The sequence below is a fragment of the Hippoglossus hippoglossus genome, chromosome 14 (genome assembly GCF_009819705.1).
Source record: "Hippoglossus hippoglossus isolate fHipHip1 chromosome 14, fHipHip1.pri, whole genome shotgun sequence".
Taxonomy (NCBI): domain Eukaryota; kingdom Metazoa; phylum Chordata; class Actinopteri; order Pleuronectiformes; family Pleuronectidae; genus Hippoglossus; species Hippoglossus hippoglossus.
This window is the reverse complement of record NC_047164.1, coordinates 5,013,174-5,035,658: the sequence shown is the minus strand read 5'-3', so window position 1 is coordinate 5,035,658 and position 22,485 is coordinate 5,013,174. Positions and strand designations below refer to the sequence as shown.

General features: G+C 42.2%; 2 protein-coding genes across 2 annotated transcripts; both read left to right on the top strand.

Annotated features, from left to right (window-relative positions):
- The first annotated feature begins 634 nt into the window (after nucleotides 1-634).
- Nucleotides 635-11,549, top strand: map3k7cl (map3k7 C-terminal like). Its single transcript, XM_034607383.1, has 5 exons — nucleotides 635-1,135; nucleotides 2,041-2,122; nucleotides 5,020-5,078; nucleotides 7,444-7,559; nucleotides 10,431-11,549. The coding sequence occupies exons 2-5, from the start codon at nucleotides 2,047-2,049 to the stop codon at nucleotides 10,612-10,614; spliced, it is 435 nt and encodes a 144-aa protein (XP_034463274.1). The 5' UTR covers nucleotides 635-1,135; nucleotides 2,041-2,046; the 3' UTR covers nucleotides 10,615-11,549.
- Nucleotides 11,550-12,240: 691 nt separating this feature from the next.
- Nucleotides 12,241-18,078, top strand: bach1b (BTB and CNC homology 1, basic leucine zipper transcription factor 1 b). Its single transcript, XM_034606960.1, has 5 exons — nucleotides 12,241-12,396; nucleotides 12,584-12,832; nucleotides 13,308-14,657; nucleotides 16,238-16,444; nucleotides 16,541-18,078. The coding sequence occupies exons 2-5, from the start codon at nucleotides 12,593-12,595 to the stop codon at nucleotides 16,847-16,849; spliced, it is 2,106 nt and encodes a 701-aa protein (XP_034462851.1). The 5' UTR covers nucleotides 12,241-12,396; nucleotides 12,584-12,592; the 3' UTR covers nucleotides 16,850-18,078.
- The last annotated feature ends 4,407 nt before the right edge of the window (nucleotides 18,079-22,485 follow it).

Genomic DNA, 22,485 nt, shown 5'->3' with positions numbered 1-22,485 from the left:
GCACCCTGAGAGTTTACTTCCAACCCACAAACAATAATAACAGAACATACACAGTGTAGCACTTGCACTGCATAGATTAATTTAAATCTGAGTGAGTTGAGAATTAACACATTGTCTACAATCATACACCTTGAGGCACATACTTTTACTGGTCAGCTATAAATTGTAAGTAACTCAGTGTATAAGAAGATATATAAACTGCAAACTTTGATGTACACATGTTTAAGGGAAATCTTATAGATCAATATTCGTTAATATGTTAAAACCATATTATGGTATTGCACAAAAAGTTTCTTGGAAGTGTCATATGTGGAGTGAATGCAGTGTGCATGTTGTTTTGCTGATTTATGTTTTAATATACATAAAGTTTCATGTGAATTCAGCGGACTAGTCCCACTTTACCACTGTGTCACCTGTGTTTAGGTGGGGTCCTCCAAATGTTCGAGACACACACACATACACACACATACACACACACACACACACACACACACACACACACACACACACAGAGTTACTCTATTTTCTTCCTCCGGAGCTATTCTAGTGTGAGACGCTCATTCTGAGCAACTGCCTCATTGCACAGCTATTGCAAATCCAAAGACCATCCCCGGCATGAGCGTGTCACTCAAAACACTGCGCCGGAGCGATGGGCATTTTTGCGGGCTAAAGTCATGTCATCCGAGACATTTAATTGGAGCCGGGCGGCCACAGGGGGACAGCGGACGGCATTCCTGCACCGCCTGCGCCCTGTTGTGTTGCCTCTCGCCGCGTGGCCGCACCAGTCCGTGTGGAGAGCACGTCCGCGTCCGTCCGTGCAAAACCTGAGCTGCTGGAGTTTCCCCCCGAGCGACACCAGTGTGTTGGACGCTTTCACTTCACGGTGGGAAAACTTCTGAGCACAAACCAGTCGAGTTGGGGTCTCCACGGGGGAGCGGAGGTCAGCTCCTGGACGACAGACTTGTGCCAACTTTGCTGGATTTGCGTAAAGGCGCAACGACCGAGAGACGACCTGCGCTTTTCCCCCCCTGAAGTGGTTCCACTGGGAATCAAACCACAACCCACTGAGGACGTAAACTGCTTCATGATTTAAAACTACTCTCAAGTTCCTGGTCCGGGTTCACAGCTGCTTCAGGTAACCGTGACCTGTTGGGCCCAATGGGTCCTTTTCACTGGATGGAACACTCTCCATCATAATGTGAATTATTATTATTATCCTCTTTCACCCTCTGATTGTGTACTTTATTTTGTCACAACACGTTTTGTTGAGTCAGAACAGCTTCATAAACTGATATTTTAACTTTTCCCAACAACAACAGAGAGAGACAACATGAAGGAAAGTGTGTGTCTGCTGGTGTAGAAGGTCACCGAGGTCCTCTGTGTGGGACGGAGGGTTTACCAGGGTTAAAGCAGACATGATATAAAAAGCTTGTACCTTTACTGGAAGAGAGGCGCCCAGAATCCAGACCTCAGAGCCTGTCTGTCAAAGCTCCCTAATTATTTAATCCCACCGCAACTCCAAGTGCATGATGGAACTGCTGTGTGTGTGTGTGTGTGTGTGTGTGTGTGTGTGTGTGTTTTTTGTGTGTTTGTGTGTGTGTGTGGGGGGGGGGGGGGGTGTTTACATAGTCACATATGGGGGACTTGAGGTCAAGGTTAAGTTTGGTTAATTTTGGTTTAAGTCAAGGTTAGGCTAAGAGTTGGGTTTAGGTTAGGTCAGGATTAGAGTAAGTCTCCTGGAAATCAATGTAAATCAATGATTGATGAGTTTTGGCTGTACATTTTCATTAAAAAGGGAAAAATCGTTTGTTCCGTCCAAGTTTAAAACCCACAGATTTACAATCATCTAAATCCGATAAAGTCGGGAAACTATCACATTTAAGATGCTGGAAACACCTTATTTTCACGGTAGATCTCTTGAATGATTGCAAGTTTTGACTCGATCCACTAATTGTGCCGTTGTTACATCTTCACCGGTCGTTCACCAGCCTCCTGTCGATTGTGCTAACAGCTCTGTTTTGTCCCTGTGGCCTCATGAAGGGATAAATGATCACCTCAACCAGAAGAGTGTCTCCCGATAAATCTGAAGTTAGAATCGCCTTCAGCCTCGAAGAAACCTCAGGTACAGACACACACACACACACACACACACACACACACACACACACACACACACACACACACACACACAAACACACACACCTGCTGCGTCTCAAAAACAAGGAAACGACTCCATCTAAGTTTAGTCACCTATTACTTAATTGACCATTTAACACCTGATGCAGCGTGGAGCTCTACTCTCTCTCTCTCTCTCTCTGTGTTTCCACTATGTGAACACATGCACCACATTCTTCCCACCAAAACAGACCAGCAGCTGTGACCCCCCCCCCCATACCCCTTCCCCTCACACCCTATCACTGTAACCGTGATCATTCTTCTGTGCTGTAGCTCTAACAGGTGCTCCCTCTATTTCTGTTGGACCACATCACATTAACAAACAAACCTCACACACACACTCACACACACACATACACGTTTGCAGCTGTGCAGCCTCATGAGCAAACGCACCGTTGCTACTCCAACGTGGATTAATCAATTATTCAATCAGTCAAAAATATGCACGATTCATGTTGTCCCCACACACTCACATACCCAGAGGTCTGAGGTACCTATGGTGCGAGGTGGTTTTACTGCAGTGGGGCCAGGCACTGGGACAGCAGCTGCCGCCCTGCAATGGCAGAGTCAGGTTTCCCCCGCTAATACTAACAGTGTCCCGCTGCCTGATTCACTGTTCAGCTTTTAGAACACTGGCCTATATTTATAAGCAGTTAACACTTACAGTCCTGCTCCACCCATCCTTGATCCCCCGTGTCTGTCTCCCAGGAAGTGAGACGAAGGACTGCGGTCGAAACAACACGCTCACATTTGACTCCGAGCACAGATTCGCTGAACTACTAGTGAAGCTCTGCTTTTGTTTTTGCACGTGCTCCTTATTGAATTCCTTAATCTATTGTATTGATTTTAATTTGTCCTTAAATAGCCTTTTCCCTCCTCCTTAAACATCCTCATTCACTACACATCGATTTTCATTTAAGGCTCATTTATGCTGCCTTTAGAGAAAAAGACAAAAGTCCATTTCAAACGATGTCCCTGTCCCTGGGTCCTTACGTACGTTGACATGGTTGTTTAACAGTTTTTGACAACAACAAACATGGCGACGGTGGAGGAGGTTGTGATGATGCAGCTCTTTAAAATGAGGCCTTGTAAACGTACTTACTCTCCTCGTCTCTCCTCAAAAGGTTTTGCCACTGCTAACATATTGTCGTCTCGCTTGAACTATTGGCTACGCTGCCCCCCAATGATATACGGTGGTATTGCTGTTTCGTCTGTATCGTTCTGAAGAGCATAATTTCATCTCCCTAATATATCTCGTCATGCTCCAGTTCACATTCATAAATCTGAGGCACTGCAGAGGATCTGCTTTAGTTGTGACTTCCCTTGTTTTAGTTTTTCATAAAAAGAGTTCCGGCACAATGCGACCTCAACCTCCAGAGTCAAACCTCCAGAGTCAAACCTCGTTCCCCAGACGATCGTGTTGTTGAGTCTTTGAAACCCATGTTCTCAGCAGGCAGACTTAGACCTGTTGCACCATCTGGGGATCATCCTCTAGTCCCTCTATGACTTCATGCCGGGCATAGTTATAACCCCACACTGTGTCAATCCCAAGCTTGGGAACTGTATTTATTCTACATCATAATTGGCCCCATGGCTGCAGGCCGGCCCGCTAATGCGCCTGCTTTTAGAAAGTTGCATCACCCCAGGATTCTCCACGTGCTCGGCCTCCCGGGGGGACATTGCTGGCGAGGAGGAGGCCGGTGCAGACAACCTGTCTGTTTCTGTCTGTCTGGCTGTCAGTGGGTCCGTCTGAATCTCTCTCTGTCCATACGTCTGGTCTGTCTGTTCCCTCTGCCCACTGTGTTTATCTGTCTGTGCCTGTATTCTCTCCCCGCGTCATGTCTTTCAATGTGACAGCTCATTACTGCCGTTCAGCAAGAGGACACGGCTCATTTATAAGTGCAGCACTGTGTTGCTATGTTGTTGTGTCATAGAAGAGGCCCCTATAGTGTTTCCTTTTGGGACGTTTTATGAGGGGGAGACAGGCATTAGAGTGACTGCCTGTAAAACAAGTCACTTGGCTGTAAATCAAAGGCTCAGAGCAAACGACTGAGAAGACGTTATGCAGCATGTTGATTCAGCAAGTGATGTAAGATAACTCTGGACCGGAAGGAATTCCTACTTTTCAGACAAACTTTCATCAGCATCCTATCTGAAAATCAACTTGCAGCTAGAGACAAAACTTTATTCATTAAAGAAACTCAGAATTTCATAGCGTCCTTCAACAGTTGCCATTGAAATGATAAATTCCAATGATCCACTGTTTTTAAATGATTCAAACTTAGATTTGACAAAATGATCCATCTTGCACAACTTGTGAGTTTCTGCAGGCTGATTGTCATTGATTACTTAGATATATAAATTTTAATCCATTAAACCATTGGTTGAAACTTCAAACTAATATACAATATATATTAATATTCTTCTTAAATGTTAATGTGTCCATAATATTTAACCAAAAATACTAAATATTCAGCATAGCTTTCAAAAAGGGAAAATTCTGTATAAAATAGTAATCAAGCAACATTAAAGTGCAGGACTTTTGCTTTAACTGTATTTGACAGTAAGAATAAGAGACTTATACTTAAGTAGAAAATATTAATATTTATTCCACCTCTGCATAAAACACAATGTATGCTCTTTGTAGAGAATACGAAATTGTTAACACAAAAACAATAAAAACTGAATTCTTAATATCCTTAACAGAATTGTTTTTGATAGTTCACACTATACATCACAGTAACATCTTTCAATAGTAGTATTCATTCAACATATAATAAATGACATTCTACATATTATTTGTTTTAAAATAATCAGACAAAGTCATGTGTTGTGTTTCAACAGATGTAAAAGATGTGGGGGACCTCGCGAAGACTTTCCCAGACCTCGAACAGCGATTACAGGTAAACAGATGCAACACATTACATTGGATACACAATGTGGCAGAGCAGCACAAAGGAGGAGGTGCATGATACAGAGATGATGGCAAATAATGCTGGTGAAGAAAATATTAGCATTTTACATTTTGAACATCATGTCTGGCTCTGTTTTGTGGTGTTGTTTCTTTTCTTTTTTACTGTGCAATATACTGTACAGTCACGAAAGCCAAACTTTTAAATTCCCCTCTTTTAATTTAGAGTATTTTACTGTACAAACAAGCAAACTGCCATTTAAATACGAAACTACTAATTGAAAAAATAGTTTTAGAGGAAAAGTAGCTGTAAAAATGATTAAAGATTATCAGAAAATTAAAAATAAACCTCACTGTAAAACATAAAAAGGTATAAAGCCGACATCAAGGGTTGATGATATTATTATATTGATGATTTATTGTTACTGAGTTGCTAAATAAGGAGGCGCTCGGGATCAGTTCATCCATAAATCAATGTTTTCACTGTGTGTTCTCACGCTGCTATTATTGTTGTCATTGAATTATCCTTCAGCGGGAGCCAGTGCCAGGGTCACAAAAAGTGCACGTCGGTTTAGAGTATCAAGTGGGAACAGTAGTAGGCCAGTGAATGATCGCTGCCAGACACGGTACTACTGGAAAAAGGAAAAGGGTCACATGGCTTTTGTTTCCATGTAACATTAAATACACTTCTTCATACAAGTGGTATGAATGTAAATAAGATAAGGTTTTACTTGCTGTCACATGTTTTAACAGAAGTGAGATCTGCTGCTAAGTTCGGACATTTGACAAATACCCGAGGACATTCCAAGCCACAGATTGTGCCTCTTATAGCTTCTGCTACTACAAGAGAGGAAATCCTCTTTTTAGACGTGTTTGAAAATCTTTTCTGTATTTTCCGAATCACTGAAGACATTTCTAAGCATCTAGATGAAAAAGAAATTTAACTCTGCCAATAAAACATTTTCTTGACCTTGCGAAGTGGAAGCGTTCCTACCTGTCCTTGGCAACCGGCAGGACGCCATGTCTCCCGTCTTTGTTTTGATATAGAAACAGAATTTGGGATCCCCTCATGACACCTCTACACAGAACTGGCTGGCCCTCGTCAGCAGAAATTCGTCCGTGGCAGAACGCCACGACCAGCAATAGATCTGCTCTGAAAGACCCACGGCAAAGTTGGCCAGAGGCTTGGGCAGTGAGCTTTATAGCTCCTGTTTATAGCTGACTTTAGTTCAGGATTATCGATGTCTCAACCCACTGTCACAACCTTTCAGTACAGGAACATTACCTGACAATGAAAAAGGCCGGTTCACTTATGCTGAAACATGACATTGATGAAGTGAAGAGTTGTCATGGAAACTGTCCTATCAGTAATGAAATTATTCAACACATTTTATTTATAATATTCTGTCGACTTCACTTTTAACTATTAACTAAAAAAAATTTAGCAAAATCTGCTTTTACAGCGTATTTATGAAATATTAGTAGATGACAGTATCGTCTGCATATAAATGAATATGATAGATAAAGCATCACAGCATCTGTGGGAGGTAATTAAAAAAAACAGAGAACAACAGTGGTCCAAAATATGAACCTTGCGGGGCACGTAAAGAAGTATATTCATTAAAATATGAGAACAGGTCAATTCAAAGAAATCGTGAACTGCAGACAGAGCTGTTAGTTGAAGGAATTGGTAATTATATAAGAATCATTTACAATTTCATTACTTACTCTATAGTGAAGCATTTGGTGGATCTATTGATTTTACTATTGATTATCTTTCAAAATTGTTTAGGGTTATTCAAGTCATTAGCTAAAGAGTCTTAACGATTATAGATTTAACATTTCTTTTTTCGGTTGTGTATTTATTTATTTTCTAAGTCTTTATATGCCTCACAATCTGTTGTAGAGAGATTTCCTTGTTTAAAGAGACTTATAAGACCATTAAGTGATTGTCTACCTGTTGTCCACTTTTTCTGTGAAACACTTTTGTAATTGCATAATTTTTCCTTTTTTATTTTATGACTTATGACTGTAAATAGGCCAATTTTCTACAACACAGCATATTTACATCTTGTATATTATACTGATGGTCATTAAGGTGCATTTTTCCCATCGAAGAATTAAAAGAAATTGAAGTCCTCTTGTATAAAAGGTATGAGATGAAACCTGTGCCAATTTATGTCGATTAAATGTTAGTGTTTAAACTGTCAAATAGGTTTTTTAATCGATAATGAATGATAATTGCTGTTAGAGTCACACAGAATACTTTCTAAAGAGTAACTGTTGCTTGTGTGATGTTTTTCTCAGCAGCTTGAAATGAATCTGAACTAACTCCACATGTGTTCGACCTCTTGCAGCCAGTTCCCCCCTGCGGGTCTCGGAGAGAGAGTGTCCAGGTGCACAAGGAGCACTGCAGGATGGCCAGAGAGTTCCACCAGGTCAAACATGAGATGTCCCTGCTGGAGGACCGCAAGTAAGACCCCACATGAAGTCACTTCTATGTTGTTCATTCTGGTCCATAAACCCTTTTGTTAAAATTCAGATCAGAGGTTTTTGTGTTAGAGTCATGTCAGGGTCACAGCTCCCACCAGCAGAAACACTGGCACTGGGTGGCACAGTGGTAAAGTGGCTCGTACTTGTCAGTTTCCTCAGCGTGCTCCAGCTTCCTCCCACAATCCAAAGAGATACAGCTTCGGCTTGAGTTAATTGGCCACTTTAAATTGCCCTTGTGTGGTGTGTACCCCACCTCTCGGCCAACTGGGATTGGCTCCAGCCTCCCATGACCCTCGATGGATAAGCAGTATAGATAATGGACAGATGAAGAGCTACTGGTTTGTCGAGGCCAGTCATTAGAAAACTTAATTTTTAGATGCTTAAATGTCCTTAATTGACAATTAGATAAAAGTAATTCAAGGAAAAAAAATTATAATGTACCATTATAATAAATCTAATGTATGATTGGAAATCAAACTTACAAGGTTTAGGGGTTATGGTTAAATTCCCATTAAAGCCACCTGAGCTTTGGCCACTAGATGGCACTTGGCCGTTTACAGCCTCAGAAAATAAACCTTCAACCTTCAATAAACCTATTTTAGCAGTGATTGCATGAGACCTGTGTGTGTGTGTGTGTGTGTGTGTGTGTGTGTGTGTGTGTGTGTGTGTGTGTGTGTGTGTGTGTGTGTGTGTGTGTGTGTGTGTGTGTGTGTGTGTGTGTGTGTGTGTGTGTGTGTGTGTGTGTGTGTGTGTGTGTGTGTGTGTGTGTAAAACACTCAGAGCACACTGTCCCCTGTGTCCTCAGCAGCTGTGGGTAGTCTTAGCAGATGGATTTTCAAAGCCTTTTACTGTTACCCTACCACCACACCTACACACACACACACACACACACACACACACACACACACACACACACACACACACACACACACACACACACACACACACACACACACACTACTTGGCAGTTCCTAAAAAGAGAACAGCAGGCCGACTGATGGGATGAGTGTAGCCTTTGGTTTAGATAAGAACACAATGAGTCAGACCTGTGCAACCCCTTGAATCCGGGCCCACTGAAACACACACACACCCTTTCAGAAAGTTTAGCTACAACTAGACACTATGGGGGCAAAACCACAACCTGCTCGTATTCCGTTACTAAGTGGAACTTCTCATTAATACTTTTCCATAGAGGGTGAATATTTTTGTGTTGGTCATCCTCCAACAGCAACATGCATGACACAATGAAAGTTTTACTTCCTGTATTTTATGAGGAAGAGAACTCACAGAGAGAAAACGGACATTTCAGACACTTGCATGTGTGGCAAGGATGACAAAATGAAATTTGACAAAATTCACTCACAGTATCAAACAAGAAACACAAAGCAGCATTCATCAGAAACTTTAACTCACATTCATAAATGTCATGAAAGTGAAAGTTATGACACCAACGACAAAAATAACAAAAATGGGTTGGGTTTTTAAAAAGTTGGTCATAGTGGAATAATGGAGTTTTAGAAAAACCCTCTTCAGTGTATTTATAGAAACATTAACTCAAGACTGGAAATTAACCTAATGTTTTTAAGCCTTTTAGCATCACACACAAGAAATAAACTTAGAGTGAAAGAGTTAAGTGGGATTGAGGTTTCATTTTGGTGACATGTGGGTGACACACGGGGGTGGTGTGGTAATTTGTTGTAACTTTTTTCAGATCTTCACAAAGAAATGACAAAATGATCTATTGTTATAAAGCCTTTTACTATACATTTGTATATATTTATCAGATTCAGGGTCAATTCTCTGTTTTGAAGAATTAGTTTGAGCTGATCTCTTCCCACTTGTCACATAAACATGCACATGTACAGACGCACACCCACATTACAGTATGTGCTGTTTCTAAAAGAGGAGAAAATCACATCCTGTATCTGAGTCTCTCGTTATTCACTTTAAATCACACTGTGTCTGTGACTGCAGTCAAAAACTCATGGTTAAAAATAACCTGTACTTAATTACAGCAGGAAACGATTTTGAAACCTTTCACAATATGTCCTTGTGTTTAGTATTAGATAATAAATAAGGTTATCCACATCAAATCAGACTAAATTATTCTGATTGGATAATAGTAGGGAAATATGTAATAACTGAATGTAGAGTCACGACATGGAGACACATTGACTCCATCAAATAATTATGTCTTCATTTATTTGTTCATACTGTCAATTGTCAACGATTTACTTTCAGTTAAATTACACAGAAGTCTGTAAAATATAGTGAATTGATTGGTTGTGGTTGGTCAGCGTCGGCTCAAGAATATTTTTGTGGCTCTTAAATCATTATAATAAACAATAAAAGGTGTTTATTCTCCGGGAGAACAATAAATCTGTCGACAGTTCTAAACACAGAGAACCTACACCGCAGCTGTTTTACATTAGACAACATGGTTATGATTTGGATTTTTCCTTAAAACCAACAGATCATATTTCCTTATAAACAGGCAACAACTTGTGGTGAAACTCTATTTGACCCTGACCACCAAACCCCCCACTGACTTATTTCATAGTGGATAACTTTGTTGAAAACAAACCAACAGGGTTTTTTCTCATCTCAGCTATCCCTCCATGTTTGCATTGTTGACATAGTTCTTTAGGTTTCTGTGGTTTCCTTCTATTGTCTAGAAACACGACAGCTGTAATTTCCTCATAGGTATGAATGTGCGTGACCATCATCCTTTATTCTGAAGTGGGAACCTGTTATTAGTGTTTCCCTATACTTTTTTGAATGCATTTTGATCATTTTCTTGAAGGGATGTAAGAACCTGCTCCTAAAATCTCGGTCTCCCTCGTCCATGTAGGCGCAAGTTGCTGGTGGAGCTGGTGGAGGACGAGAAGGTCGCCGTGGAGATTGCCCGTCTCGAGGAGGAGTTCCGGCGTCTGACGGAGGAGAACCGCAACTTGGTGACTGTCCACAACGAGCGCGCGCAGCAGCTGGAGAGGCTCTGCCTGTCTGACCGAACCAGTCGCGACTCCTCCTCGTGACCCCTGACCTCTGCAGCACCTGAGACCCGCGCGGGGCGTCCAGCTGACACCGGGGCCAGGGAACCAACCAGAACCAGAAATAAAGGCTCAGGCTGTAGCCCTCGTTCTAGACGACGGCGGTCTGTGAATCAGTTAATTACACAGACAGACGCCGTGTTTGTTCATGTCTGAGTCATTTGTTTGAACCGCAGATGTACTGTCATCATCAGTGTGAAGGTGTTAGAGTGAATCTACCGAGCTACGACACGAGCCCGTCTTCCCGAGTGCACTGTGTTGTTGTTATGTGATGTTCAGGGAACCTTGGCTGGTAAATTCACAATGTCAGCTGCTGTGAACGTGACCAGATCTGTGTGCTACCTGTCTCAGGTCCTGTGGAGACTCAGATCTCTTACCTGAGGTCTGGATGTGGTCCAAACGTTGTGTTTTTTTGAGGAGTGTGATTCCCCCTGTACCTGCCTGTCGGGTTCTTGTTAGGGTAAAACAGAAAATGATTTATCTGGGAATTGTAGCCTAATTGTGAGGAGCAGCACTGTTGATTGTTAGGAGTTGTACATTTTATTTCCATGTAGTGTGTCTCACTCACCTGTAGAAGGGGAAGTACACAGCAACTGTTGCTTTTTGTCCTCGACTAATAATAAAATGCATTTTATTTTAACACCAGCGTCGGTTCCTTCCTGTAGTTTCATTTCTCCAGGCTGCCGCTGTTGTGTTTTGGAGATGTTGTGTCGCTTACTTGGAATAAGGAACTAGATTGTGGGTTTTTTTCAAGAGGAGATTAGCTCATTCGGGAATTATGAAACAGTCATCTGATAAACTGGCTTCAGCCCGGCTTCCTTTTTTCCTCATTCAAGACATGTGACACTGGCCACATCAGTGCTTCCTATCAATGGTTATTCTGCTGTGTTTTACTGCCTGGGAGCCCAGTGCTGTTTATTTTTACAAAGTTTTTATCGTGCACTTTCCCTGTCAGTATTAATGTCGTCATCCCAGCACAGATATTTCATACCTGACACTTTAAAAGCCACAAAATGTTTAAAGTCAGAGAGGACGAATCTTCAAATGACGTTAGGGTGTGTTTGTGCTCTTTTACAGCCGTTAACCTATCATACCTCTATGCTCTTATTTTGACGGCTTGAGCTCACATGAAGATTTACGACTTCCAGCAAAGAAAACAACACACAAAATGAAATGACAGGAACCTTTAATCTCCTTCTCTGTTTGATTCATTTTTCACACAACCTGAGTAAATCCCTGCTAATCTGAATCTAAAAGACCTTCCCAGTACATGATCCTGTCCAAACACGGGGTTAATATCCGATAACCTTAATCTCTGGAATTGTGTTCGTGGTAAATCTACTTAAAGTTTTTTCTTTTTCCTGGGAAGGGCCTTGTTACTTCACCCCCCTGGATCCAAGGGTGGGATTGGTATGGACGGGAAAACCTGCTTGCTCATCCTTTATCAGCAAGACTGCGTGAGTCAGCGTTTGCTCTGTTCCACCCAGAGCTGTTGCAACACACACACACACACACACACACACACACACACACACACACACACACACACACACACACACACACACACATACTCCCTCCCTCTCACATACTCACACACAGTGACATATGACTGAGTCAAGCTCAGTTTTTACTTTGTAAGTGAGTTGAGATGAGGCTTTCTGGGAAGCGTAGTCTGGTTGGACGACATTCCTTTGAGAAATAAGCATGTGTGCTCAACTTTCTCTACCACTCTGCTTGGATATCTATGAATAAAGTCAGCTGTGTAAGGTAGGCACGTTTTTGTTGCTATTTTCATTTATATCTTATTAAGTATGTGTCCTGATAGAGAATTAGTGGTGATATGAATTTGTGTGTGTGTGTGTGTGTGTGTGTGTGTGTGTGTGTGTGTGTGTGTGTGTGTGTGTGTGTGTGTGTGTGTGTGTGTGCGTGCGTGCGTGTGTGTGTGTACATACAGACATCCCTAATGGCCATGTCTGCTCCCCGGGCGTCCGTGTTTACCTTTGAGTCGACGGTGCATTCCTCCCATGTGCTGCGCTGCCTGGATGACCAGCGTCGCCGGGACGTGATGTGTGATGTGACCGTGGTGGTGGAGGGTCAGAGCTTCAGGGCCCACCGCTCGGTGCTGGCCTCCTGCAGCGAGTACTTCACGCACAGGATCTCCTCCCTGACACAGCATGGAGCCGTACTCACTCTGCCACAGGAGGTGAGACGTCAGCTCATGGCTCCACACAGGAGGATAGATGGATGAATACAAAAAAGTAAACGAGGCAGCGATGTAGCCACAGGTTTTGGATTTCTAGAGCCACCGCATATTGGATTTTTCTATTTTGCTATTATAAGAAAGACATTTTTGATCTAAAAATCTCTTTCTTTAATTTGTTTTCCACAAAACTGATTCATGAGAATAGGCTGATGATTCATTCATGAGCTTCTTTAAATAAAGGGAACAAGAAAAACTAGATTTCCTGGTCACATGTGAAGTATTTATAACTGAAACTGTAGCAGTCCTACAATGCTGGGCTTCATTTTGTAGATGAATAGCTCTATTTTCACATCTGGACTGTATTCTGTGCATTGTTATCTGCCTGAAAATAATATAAGATGACTTGCTTCTATCCATGACTGTGAATCAAGTAAAATCAAGGATAGACTGTAATGTAATGTGTCCTCTCTGACAGGTGACAGCTGCTGGTTTTGAGCCCTTGCTGAAGTTTGCCTACACGTCCAAACTCCTCTTTGGCAAAGACAATGTCTTAGAAATACGCAACTCATCCTCCGTCCTCGGTTTCAGAGACCTGGACGAGGCCTGCTTTGAATTCCTCCTCCCTAAGTTCTTCTCCAGCACCAAGGGCTCTGCCCTGTGTCCTAGAAAGACCTGTTGCAAGAAGAAGAGGCAGTTATCAAAGACAGGCAGCTGCACAGAGTCTGACGCCGTGTTGTTGGAAGAGAAAGAAGTAAAACCAGTTGATTACTCACCCTCTCAGCAGGAAGTGGCTCGGCCCTGCGAGAAATCAGAGGGCAGCAAACTGGGAAGTCAGAAAAGTACGGCCACCCTTGCTGCTGCGGCTGAGGGGGCAAATGACGGCTTCATGCGATGTCCAAAGTATCGCAAGTTCCAGCTGGCTTGTGGGAAGGGTGCTTGTGCTGCAGAGAAAAGACTAACACCAGCCATCAGGGATGAGTGCGGCCTGTCCTGCTCACCTTGTTCCAGCGGCGCGAACAGCAAGAATGAAACTGAACGAACAAATCCTGCCAGACTCAGGGACAACGGAGCTGATCAGCGACAGACAACTGAAATACATGAAAAGACAATAGATGTGGACAGTGGGGAGGCTGAGAAACACACAAATGAAAGAGAGGGGACATCGGATGATATTATGAAGATGGAGGAAGCGATGGAGCAAGCCGCTAGGGTCAGCTCTCGGGATAGATCTAGTGTCGAAGCAGTCTCCGTGGGGGAAAGCACAAGGCTGGCTGAGAGGTCACCAGGGTTAATATTGCACCATTGCCCGCTGAGGGCCTCAGCTGAGGCCCCCGTGATTACAAGGTCACAGGGGCAGGAGAGGTTCGTCATGGACCTTAAAGACGACAACAAAACAAGGGAGTCTGGTGGAGAAGAGCCAGTGTCCATCCTTCAAAGGGCAGAAGAACAGGCAGAAACTGAGGGGGAAAGGGGAATCATGGACAGAGCGACCCTGCCAGCGAACAATGCCAGAGAGGGGAGCCCCGTGGGGTCTGATGAGGGCTCGTCGGACCCTGACGCAGGAAGATCTTCCAACACAGGGAGCGGACAGCTGCAGGCCACATCTGAGAATTGGGTGAAGCTTCACGTCAACCTCAGCTCCAGCAGCTCGGACTGCCCCTTCCTCCAAGATCTGGACCAGAGCAAATGTTTATGGAAGGGAGCGGGGCTGTCGGAGTGCGCGTCCCACTCGGGGGTATCATCCCTGAACTCGGGGGAGGACGGAGACTCGGAGACGGAAACGGAGGGAGACAGCGAGGCCTACACGAGAGAGAGGGCCAGACAGGTGAGCGGCTGTGAAGCAAGTCTGCTGAGGCTCTACTGTAAAAAAGCTCACGCTGAATGAATGAACCTGCGGCTTTAAGCATCAGTGAATTCACCCTACTTGTAGATTACACTACTCTGTTTGTTAAAGATAAGAGTTTTCAGGTACATTATATCAGATTGTTTGCATTCACGTCACAGAAAGTAAAATCGCTATGGTGCCACGTTAATGATTCACCAATGGTGATAATGATGTGTGTGTGTGTGTGTGTGTGTTGTGACCCTGAGCATGTGTCTTGCTAATTGGTCCAGAGTCCAACTCAGCTGAGTTTGACGCCTCAGCCCGATGAGTTAGCAGGCGACACAAACAACAACTCTGGGTGAATTTGCTCACGCCACCGTCCAGACTCTTATTCCCCGTTCGTCCGAAAAAGTGCCACCGCACTGCGGCGGGTCTGCAGACACTGAGTTGAGGTCGTTTCGGTGCAAACAGTGGTTTTATTTACACAAGATAAAAACACGGCATGATTTATACTGCTCCTATAAACTGGTGAGTGCACGTTTCCTGTCACACGTTAGCAGCGGCGGCAATAACCCAGCACCCGACCTCTGCTTTTAAAAGTTAACTCGCTTTCTGAGTTAATTCATTAACCGCTCGGTAAAAATATAACTATCTGAACTCGTCTGACTTTTGCGTTGCTTTAAAAACAATTATCCAGCTCTGCTCGGATGTTTGACAATTTTCCATTAGCAGAAATCTACTAGGTCAATTTTTCATTTATTTAGATTGAAGAAACAATGATTTGCTTAGTTTTATTAATTTACACATTTATAAAAGAATAAGAATCCAAAGATGCCTCCAGGGGCTTGAAAAGTGACATTCTCCAAATGACAGGAAACAGGTAACAACATTGAATATGCAAACGATGTGTCACAGTAAAAGAAAATACATAGTTTTACATATAGTACTTTGGCAAAAACATATCTCATATAAACTCATGTAAAAGTACAATGAATCAGAGACATTGAAAACACATCTCTAGTTCCTTAGTATACACAAACATGTCAGCAGACTAGGAACGATTTGGTTCAAAATTCTCATCGATAAAAGAGAAAATTAATACACAAAATGGACATCACGCTGTTTACACAATATCAAGAATATTTATTTTATTTTATTATGTTTATTTTCAGGTACAGTGCATATTGATAACACAACTGAAAATATGCCAGATTTAGCCCAGAGGCTAATTCTAATCTGTGGTCCCTGGTCAGGTGTAAAGCTGGAAGCATGAAATCAAATAACAACCAGTTACATGTCATGATGTAGTTTATATGGAAATCATTTGATATTATGAGTATTTCTTATTTTTTATATAGTGCCTTTCAAAACCAGAGTTACAAGGTGCATCACAAAATAAAATATAAGATCATGCTTTGTAATGCAAGAAAAACAACAAACTACAAACATCCATAGACTCTTAACATGTCATCTACAGCACGACGTCATATAAAATTAGATTCTGTGACTCTGCCCCTTCACTGATGTCGATACTCTCACTGTTGGAGAATCTGTGTAAACTTTCTTCCCTGCTTCCTCAGGTGCAGTTGCCTTTCTCTGTGGACTGCATTGTGGATCTGAGCAGAAATGACTTCCAGCAGCTGCTGAAGCAACAGGTCTTCACGCAGGAGCAGCTCGAGTTTGTCCACGACATGAGACGCCGCAGCAAGAACCGCCTGGCGGCCCAACGCTGCCGCAAGAGGAAGCTAGACTGCATACACAATCTGCAGTGTGAGATCAACAAGCTGGTACGAATCTTTTTTTAAATCTCGAATTCATTTGCAGATTCTCGTTTGCAGACATGTTAATAAGAGTGTGTGTGTGTGTGTTTGTGTGTGTCACAGAAGACGGAGAGGGAGAAACTGATGGTGGAGAAGAGCCATCTGAGCCAGATGAAGGTGACAGCACGTCACAGCGTGTCTGTGTTGTGTCACAGGGTCTGCAGCGAAGCCCACCTGCAGCCGGAGCAGCTCCAGGTGTTGGCCAAGTACATGCCTCCAGACTGCCCCCTGACCTCCCTCTTCCCCCACATAGACGCTCTCCTCTCACAGTCCGGGTTGCCTCTCCAGCCCCCGGCGTCTGAGGAGGACTGGTGTCGCTCCGGCAGGGACACGGTCACAGGAGACGGCACAAATATCCACCACAGACACTGAACGTCCACATTTAACTCATAGGTCCATGGAGCTGGAGCTATTAGATTGAACCAAAGGTATATTACCGTGGACTGTGGACTGACAAGTGGCTGCAGGATAAAACAATCACATACGTGATCATAATATGATAAGACGTGAGATAAGTGCATTTATAACGACAGGGCCGGCACACAGCTAACGCTACCATTTTGTTTCAAACCTATATCAAGAGGTTAGGAATTCATTCCTGGTGTCCAAATCCATTCAAGTTACTTTTTCCCCCGACTTTTTATTCAGGGGTGTTGTCTTTAAGTGTGAGAGAAGAACTCATTCATCCAGAATTTGCGACGCTCTCACTCAAAACCCGGTGCTGGCCCTCGAATAGGGCTTGTGCTCGAACTGTGCACTTGCTCTCGGATATTTTGTTGTGCTAGGTGTAGTCAGTAACTCTGAGCACAAGCAGGGGCTATTTGAGTGTGAGCGTAGGCTTCTGAGTGAGAGCATTGCAAAATCTGAACGTGAAATCAATAAGTCCTGCTCTTTATACCTCCCCCTTGGATAAAAATAGGAAAATAGTTATGAAGCATTGATGACCGCCTGTAGCGACTGGTCCCAGCATTGCAAATGACTCACTGAATACAATTCAGTCTGTTTTCTATTGAGAATAATGACGATTTTTGGCTCTGAAACGATCACAGCTTTATAAATATAAATCAAGTGGGAACAGTGCGTGTTTATGATTCAATGCTTGATTACCTCAGGACGACAAAATCATGTGTGTGTGTACTTTTATTGTTTTTTGGTACAGTTTGATACAGCAGCCTGCACGGCACAGTGTTGGTTCCGCCGTCATTATGTCGACCACACAACCAGACATCTGAACAAAAGGACTCGTCATATTCACCCTCTGGTCGTACGTCTGACTCTCGTGTGTTTTCGGACAGTCACTGTGGTCGTCCCTCCTCAGCCGACCACAGTGACACAGCTCCTTCTAGTCTTTAGAGCTCTGATCAACGAAAACACATTTTAAATGGCTTTAAAGGAGACATATGATGCACAGTTTCTTTCCTCTAGTGTGTTATATTTGTATGTACAAGTTAAAGTTAAAAAGTACATGCCCAACATTTGCATGATGCGCACGTTGCTGCCTCCTATAAAAGTCCGACATGTTGAGGTCTTAAGCTAAAGAAGCTCAAATCAAGTGTTTCAGACAGAGGCTGAAAAGAGGAGCTGCAGCAATGGACAATATTAGGAAAGTGATGTGTTTTCTGCACATTAGAGCATTTAAACATTTTCAAGTACAAATTCAAATTATGAACCTGAATATGAGCAGAATATGTCTCCTTTAAATTGGTGTGTAAAGGGAAAAAGTTGCCGCCCAGTGTGTCTGTCATTGTGTTGTGGCGACTGACCTCCTCTCTTTTTATTAGATTGAATCATTGCCGGTTATTTGATCAAAATCCTCCCACTGACGGATGCAGTACGAGCAGATTGTGTCTTTTTTATTGTGTCTCCTGTTGCCGACGATCAACAACACAATTGTTTGTTTGGTGCGTCCCAATAATTACCCAATTTTCTGCAGCTCTTTCTGTTCTTCTCTCCCGGCTCGTAGTAAATCTTTGACACTTATGACAACTTGATACCAGGCTTCACTGTATTTTATGTGCACACTGTATATTTATTGATTTACAACAGTCATCCCAATGCAGCTGCTCTTACAATGACGAGAGTAAAGTATGAAGTTGATACTGTACGTGCAGAAAATGAGAAGATGCCGATTAAGCATATGATATTTTTCCAGGATCATGGATTCTTAATGTGTTTATTGATGGTGGCTAACAACATATTTCTCTCACACACCAAGTCAAAGTCATGCTCGATAACACTGGTGCTTACTGCCCTCTAGTGTTAATAGACTGAGCTGTATGGATGTGTACCACAGGATATGCTGCTTCTACTCATGAAGGAACATGACTGTGCAGAAGGATTCCTTATATTTTTATTATAAGATAAATGTTAATAAAATAATCAACATTAAAATGGAAAATGGCTCCAAACACTAAAACATGTTTGTTATCATCTCCCTCCGCTGATGAATATGAGTAATGCAGTGTTATTAAAAAACAGGAGTGAGGTTAATGAGATGTAGAATGTGCCAGAGTTCAGTGTGAGTGATGAATAGCTGAGCTCAGCAGGTCTGCAGAGAACTCATCCTTCAACCTGGACATGTGTTATTAATGATTTAATACTTTCACTTTGTCTTTCATGTTTCTGCAGTCTCTCTCTCTCTCTCTCCTCGTCTCACCTCTGCTCACTCTCATTTACTCTCAGAGTTTCTCTTTCTCTTCACTCCTGCTCTCTCTCTCTCTCTCTCTCTCTCTCTCTCTCTCTCTCTCTCTCTCTCTCTCCCAGGAGGCTGGTTTAATTAGCAGAGACTTATTTCACGTCTCAATTTTCTGTTTATGTGCACAAACATGGTGTCAAACTCCCCAGGTGACGGCAAACCCACACTACAACCTGTAAATCACAGAAATGTTGGTCGCTCTCACCGGCTGTTCATGGCCTTATTATACAAAAGAGAATAGATCTGCAGGTGAGTTTGAATTCAAAGAAATTCACTGTATTATTTCACTTTTTCGGTTTGTTTTCTAAATTAAGTGTTATTGTAATGTATTGAATGTAATCCATATATTTATATAATGGGAAATAATAGATGTTTTTACAGGATGACTCAACTGCTTAATGGTCTTGAACCTTAAATTACATTGAATTCTGTGTAAAAATACAAAAAATACACATCCTATTGCTGAATGTATGTTTTTGTATTTTTGAAAAATCTGTGTCTAATAACAAAGGTACTTAGTGTTATTTAATGGCAAGTAATACTACTACTACTACCACTTATAATAATAATAATATTAATAATAACAACAATAACAATAATTTATATAATATAATAATAGTAATAATAATAATAATAATAATAATAAATATATAACAATAACATTATTGTTGTTATATCATATAATAATAATATTTACATAGAACTTCTCAAAACATGGTTACAAAGTGATTCACAAATGTTAAAATTAACATACAAATAATGCAAAACACAACCTTAGTTTTACTTTACTCGTCGCTGAGGATGTGTGTGTGTGTGTGTGTGTGTGTGTGTGTGTGTGTGTGTGTGTGTGTGTGTGTGTGTGTGTGTTCAGCATGTCCCTAAAACCATCTTTGAGGTTTGAGGCATCTTATAAATTAGTAAATTGAACTAATCTGTCCACTCACACAATCTATAAAAGTTCAGTCACTTTAATCACAAGCTATTAAAATTGTTACACTCATGAATAGCATGCCTGCAGTTGACCTTATATGACAACAGATGGCGCCACATGAGCAAGTCTCCTCTGTCATATAAATGCTTGCAGCTGAATAATGTGAGAATCTGTTTCTCTCCATGTGATTTAACTGCTTCAATGTTCTCTGATCTAATGTGGAGCTGTCACTTTTAATCTGCGTCAATCCAGCCGTTCCTCATGATCCTCTCTTTCTGTTTGCGACTCCATGGAGCTAGTCTGGATCATTTTCGTGGCTCTTGGGTCTCACGTCTCCCTCGGCTCCTTCTCCTCTCCCTGCTTCTTCTCCGTTGTGTTTCTGTGTCGCTGTGAGAATATGTGGGTGTTTTCTGGAGGTGGTTCTCTGGCAGCCGGAGCTCCACAACTACAAAGAGCACAATATGTTGAGCTGATAATTCTCAGTAATGAAAGCTCAGATCTGTGCCAGGTGTTGTCTCAGGAGGAGCTTTGTCCCACAATTAATAAAAACGTTCATTTTCATTGTTTTAGGTTTAATTGCGTGTTTTTCTTGACACGCACCCCAACAACAAATTGATTTATACCATCATCCACTTATCGCTTGATGAATTTCAGATGACAACATTCTCCCCAACTTGCTTCCACTGCGTTTTTTGGATGGTTTAATGAGTCTTAACGTGAGCCAAGAGCAGACGAGCAAATCTTCTCCCTCAGGCAGAGAATAATCCACTCAGTCATGTGGTTCACTAATGAGAACCTGAGAGTCCTGGATCAGCCCGGAGACACATTTCTCAGTCTGAACCAATAAAACTTGGACGTCGGTTCGCTGCCTGGTTGGTTTTCAGGTCAAAGGTGAAAAGGCAGACTCGTACTTTGGTGTGAAATGAGTTGCTTCACTTCATTCTTCACCACTTTGCGATAAAGAATGAACAAGAACAATCCACAAGTGATGTAATCAGATGTGGGCACGTGGTGGTTTTCCCCGGGTCCAGATTAACTCATGCATCTAGAGTGTGACACCACGCCAATGTCCTCATGACGAGCCAAACAAACGCTGGGGAATTCAAATCCTGAGACGGAAACATTGTAATAATCCGTGTGGATGCAGGACGAGAACCTAACACACAATAGCATAGGGAACCAACACGTCATAAATCATTATACACTCACTGTTGGGCGACACACCACATGATGCAATTGATTTGATCAAGTTTTGCTGCATTTTAACCCCCTGATCGAGGAGTCATACGAGGCCAAGGAAAGACTCGAAGGCCTCAGCGTCGTGCAGACAGACGTGCAGAGTCAAAAACACCTTCATACACTCAATAATAGCTCATCTCTGGGTGAAGGTTTAATGAGATTATAGAGAAGAAGAGGGAATTTAAATGAAAGACACTGGAAGCAGCTGGAATCCAAGAGGAGAAAAAATAATGGAGGATCGAGTGGGTGAGAAAAGGAGAAATATTTTTTGTTTGTATATAGCGTATGTGTGTGTGTGTGTGTGTGTGTGTGTGTGTGTGTGTGTGTGTGTGTGTGTGTGTGTGTGTGTGTGTGTGTGTGTGTGTGTGTGTGTGTGTGTGTGTGTGTCTGTGTGTGTGTGAGTGTGTGTGTGTGTGCATACAGCAATAGCTTTCGCGCAGATGTCGGAGGATGCCCATGAAAAAAATGACTTCATCCAGTTACCATGGATACCGAGGTTAGGCTTTGGCAAGTGAACTCATGTCCAGTTTAGAACCAGAAACAATTTCTTCTCTGGTGAAAAGAAAAATAACACACACACAAGCAGCACAGAGTCAGAAACAAGAAAAGACACAAAAATCACTCTTCCATCAACAACAACACACACAGGTTCCTGACGAGCCTCTAAACCTGAACCGCCCACTGATCATTAAAGACTCCAGGGTGTCTCTTTAAGTGTTAAACTCTCCCTTTCTTTGCAGCTCCCACCTTTGTGTTGCTATAAATACAAATGTATTGTTAAACTGCCTGATTAAACTGGGCTCACATGATAGGCAGCTGGAGGAAGGATCTTAACCGACATCTATATAAAACACTAACCTAACACGGGGTATTAGAGACTTACTGAAGAAATACAATTAAGAGATTCTTGAAATTTAAATTATAAGAATAAGTTTCTTATTCGTCATTACAAAATGAGGATAAAGAAAAATGTATAAGCAGCAATCTCATTGTTTGTTGATAAACCGACGTCACCAACAATAACGATCAGTATTTCTTTTTTCGTACTAAAGTTTAACTTAACTTGATGCTCAACATTCCTCATTTTTACCGCAGGTGACGGACTGATCGTCTGATGTTCCTCTAAAATGACACATCGCCAAA